Source organism: Pygoscelis adeliae, unplaced genomic scaffold (assembly GCF_000699105.1).
Source record: "Pygoscelis adeliae isolate BGI_AS28 unplaced genomic scaffold, ASM69910v1 Scaffold910, whole genome shotgun sequence".
NCBI lineage: Eukaryota > Metazoa > Chordata > Aves > Sphenisciformes > Spheniscidae > Pygoscelis > Pygoscelis adeliae.
In genome coordinates, this window is record NW_008823939.1 from 5163 (window position 1) to 9011 (window position 3849).

Below are 3849 nucleotides of genomic sequence, written 5' to 3' on the forward strand. Positions count from 1 at the left end.
GGCCGCCCCCGGCCCCGGCGACCCTTGGGGGGCCCCCGGCAGCCAGCAGGAGGCGCCCTTGGCCAACACAACCGCTTCCTCCCAGCTACCGGCGGTCCCGCTGGGCTTGTAGAAGGAAGTTCCCACCTTGTTTGCTCCGAGGAGCCGAGGATTTGGGGTCGGGCTTTGGTGTCCAGGGGGTGTAGGCTCGATCCCGGGTAAGGAAGGGGACCTCGGTGCGACTGGGGGTCCCCTTCCCTTCCCCTCGGGGACCAGTCAGCTTCCCTCCACGCAGGTGGTGTGCGTGTTCAAGATGGAGAGCGTGGCCCCCAAGGCCCCCGCCGGCGAGGGTGAGGAGGCGGAGTCCAACTCAGTGGAGTCGCTGGGCTTCTGTAATGTGTGAGTCTGGGGACAGCCCCTCTTCAGTGCTAGATCTTACAGGAGTTGTTACAAACGGATCCGTTTCCATCTCTCGCGCTCGTTCTGCTGCATTTGTCTCACCTCCGTCCTCCCCAGCTGGCTGTGGAGATCCCGGGTCACTTGGGTGCGACACGGAGGACAAGGCACACCAGCTGCTCAGTCCTCCCCCCAATCTGTTGGGTTTCTGGCCTAGCCTGATGGACCACTGTTTGGCTGGGAAACCTTCCAGACACGGCTGTTGGGGATCTTTCCTACCAGGACATTGTCTCCCTCGTGAACCTTGGGCTGGTTGCTGACTCTCACTGTCCTGTTGGGTTTCCCGAGTGGGGTGTTTTATGGCTCCGGTCATCAAGTTGCCCCTCATCTTCTCGATAAACTGTAGCTCTCAGCATAGGGTTTGCCTTCAACCTTGATCCTTCACGCACTTCCATCCCTGCTTCCCCATGGCCCACATAATGCCTGTTCCGCTCTCTGCAGGATGCCGCTGGCCGCTGTGGGCTACCTGGATGGCACGCTGGCTATCTACGACCTCTCTACACAGAGCTTGAGGCATAAGTGCCAACACGAGGTACTACCCTACCCCCTCTCCCTAGGCTGGGGCGGGGAGGAGGGAGGGTGTCTGGGCCCATCTGAGACCTCCCCTGGAGCCCAGGGGCTTTCCTGGGGCCAGTTCCCAATTTGTGCTTCTCCCTCAGCCCCTTGGGCTTCCCCAAAGGCAGCCGCAGTCCTTGCACAGAGGATGTGCCCCATAGCTTGGCCCTGGCTGCTGGCTCTCTTATCTGTGAGGATGGCAGATAACACTAAGGGGGGCACGTGGGGGGAGCCGAGACTTACTGGGGGTCCCTAGCGCTCACCCTCTGGCCTCCCCCTGCCCCAGTCGGGGATTGTGCAGTTGCTGTGGGAGGAGAGCTCGGCCGTGGTGTACACCTGCAGCCTGGATGGGGCCGTGCGGCTCTGGGATGCCCGCTCGGGGAAGATGATCAGCGAGTACCGAGGGCACTCAGCTGAAATCCTCGACTTCGCCGTCAACAAGTGAGCGGGGACCCCCTAGACCCCCTTCCCCGATGGGTGGAGGGAACAGGGGTGGCAGGGGCTTCCAGCCTCAGAGAAACTCGAATCACAAGCTGTCTTTCCTTTGGGTGCCCCTGGGGTCTGGTCCCAAGTGGGGGGACTCAGGTCTGTGCTGAGACTTGAGGGTCTCAATGGGGAGTGGGGCAGATCAGAGCCAGGGGCGTTGGTGAGGGATGCCCAAAGCCACCAGCGCCATCTCTGAGCCCTGTCTCCCCCCAGGGATGCCTCCATTGTGGTGACGACCTCTGGCGACCACCAAGCCAAAGTGTTCTGCGTCCAGCGCCCCGATCGCTAGGAACTGTGCTGAGGGACAGTGTCCTGGCTCTGCCAGGTGGCTCGTGTACAGAGGGATGAGGGAGAAGGGTTTCACCACCCTTCTCCAGTGCGTGCTTTGTAATTTTCCAGCCTGCCCTGCTTTGCCCTCACCATCTGGGGGCCAAGCCTGGGGTTTTGTATGAAAATGTCTTATAATTATATAAATTATTTCACTTAACTGGATGCTATCCACTCTGCTTGTTGGGGGGAAAAGGACCTGGGGAGCTGTGCTCCCTCCCTCCTCAGGGATCTCCCCAGCATCCAACCACAGCCTGAGGGTCAATGGCAGACGGTTTTATGCTGGTCTGGGTGGAGGCAGAGACCCCCATCCTGGCTCTCCCTGTTCAGGGGAATGAGGGGGAAGGGTGCAGATTGCTAGCCAAAGGTAGGAGAATCCTGCTTTGTGCAGCCCAGGAGGTCACTAACACAACAGACTACTCCTAGACCTGGGCACAGCACCCCCACTTCAGCCCCCAAGACAGAGATCACCAGAAGTAACTTGCTCCGGGATACAGTGATTATCCCCCTTGCGCCTGTGACTCCAACCACCCCTTCCAGGGTGAGGCCACACGCATTGACAAGCAGAAGCCCCACAGCCCCTTAAGATAGAAAGATCTCCTTTATTCATGAACCCCAACAGTATTTCTTCAGATACAGGAGTTTTGAACTCAAATACTCAGAAGAAAACAAGTTAATATTGCATTATTCTCATAAGAAATACTGCAACTTACTTATTTCTGGTAACATATTGCAAAGCGAAACAGCTTGAAAAGAAAAAAAAAATTAAAAAAGAAAAGAAATTAAGTCAATCAAACTGGAATTAAGGTTTTGTTTCTTGGAACGATCGAGTCCTCGCAAGCACAGCTCGTTTCTGCAGATTACTCCCCAAACTGTCGTACAAACAGACCCCGATTGCTTGAATTCCTTATGAGCCCACAGAGGTGCAACATTAAAAGCTACAATTATTGGGTAGCAAGTGCCCCAACCTTCATCCTCCACGGCAGCCTCAACGACCCTGGCGTTAACGGGTTGTGAACGTCTTCCCCCTGAAAGGATGCAGAGAGGTCAGCACAGCCCCGGCGCTGTTCTGGGGTGCCCCAGGGTGGCTATGGGGCTTTTGGTGGGGCACGTGCCTGCACCCAGCTCTCAAAGCCAGGCAGGCACCGCTGGTTCAGAGCTCGCAGGCATTTGTGGCTGCAGAACCAGGCCACGGTGCTGTGGGAAGGGGTTGGCTTTCACAGAGGGGACAACCCCACTGCCCCGGAGCAGAACACAAAGGGGACATGCCAGGACGCACAGAGAAAGGACACCAAGGGGCTCTGGGATCAGCAGAAGGTAAAGGACCTGAGGGAAATACGTTCATGCAACTGCTTTCCTCCACCCACTTCACTCTGGGCTGCTTTATTCACAAGAGGGAGCCAGCCAGCCAGCGCGGCGGCCTGGCAGCGCTCCTGGCCCCAGCCATCTGCTGACCAAGGGCAGCCTGGGGCTCTGAGGAGCTGCAGATGCACCGGGCAGCAGGAACCTGCTCCAGCGCCCGCAAACCCACAGAAAGGACCTGGCCACTCTCCCCCATGAGCTGGAGCTGCCCCCAGAGCCAATCAGCCAGCTTTAATACAACAGGGGAAAAGCCCCACAAATGCCACCGCGGGCTCGGGGGGGGACAATGGAGACACCAGGGCTTGCAGAGCCATGTACGAGCCTTCTTTCGCAAAGGACCTGCCGGCACAGGGTTTGCCACAGACCCAGCTCCTACAAAGGACACGTGAGGCAGTAAGCGAGTGCGGTGGAGGGAGCACAGGGGTCCTGGGAAGCCAACACACCCTGATCCAGTCTTTCGCCTCAAAGCACCCAGGCAAGAACCTCACTATGAAACACCCCCTTTCTCTCTCAGATGGGGTCCCAGCACATCGGGCCCTGGTCTGGTCACCCCCACAGCATCCCAGTCCGGATGTACGCCAAGCTGAGAAGGAGCGAGCTCGTGCCTGGCAGAGAAGCCCAGAGAGCCGGGCCCCGCTTTACTACTCACGTGATTGTTTTCATTTCTTTCTTCTCTGCTTCTGG

The 3849-nt window shown here is 58.0% G+C and overlaps 2 protein-coding genes across 2 annotated transcripts in view; one reads left to right on the top strand and one right to left on the bottom strand.

The window, feature by feature from the left end:
- The window catches only part of AAMP (angio-associated, migratory cell protein), a gene marked incomplete at its 5' end in the record, with an annotated part of 7695 nt that extends 5106 nt beyond the window's left edge, over positions 1-2589 (top strand). Inside the window, 4 exons of the mRNA XM_009320873.1 lie at positions 275-378; positions 877-967; positions 1277-1431; positions 1690-2589. Of these exons, the coding sequence (XP_009319148.1) occupies positions 275-378; positions 877-967; positions 1277-1431; positions 1690-1765 (426 nt within the window). The remainder of the gene's footprint in view (positions 1-274; positions 379-876; positions 968-1276; positions 1432-1689) is intronic.
- Positions 2389-3849, bottom strand: part of ARPC2 (actin related protein 2/3 complex, subunit 2, 34kDa) — a 30392-nt gene continuing 28931 nt past the window's right edge. Inside the window, exons 12-13 of the mRNA XM_009320883.1 lie at positions 3815-3849; positions 2389-2831 (exon numbers count right to left, since the gene is read on the bottom strand). Of these exons, the coding sequence (XP_009319158.1) occupies positions 2807-2831; positions 3815-3849 (60 nt within the window). The 3' untranslated portion in view covers positions 2389-2806. The remainder of the gene's footprint in view (positions 2832-3814) is intronic.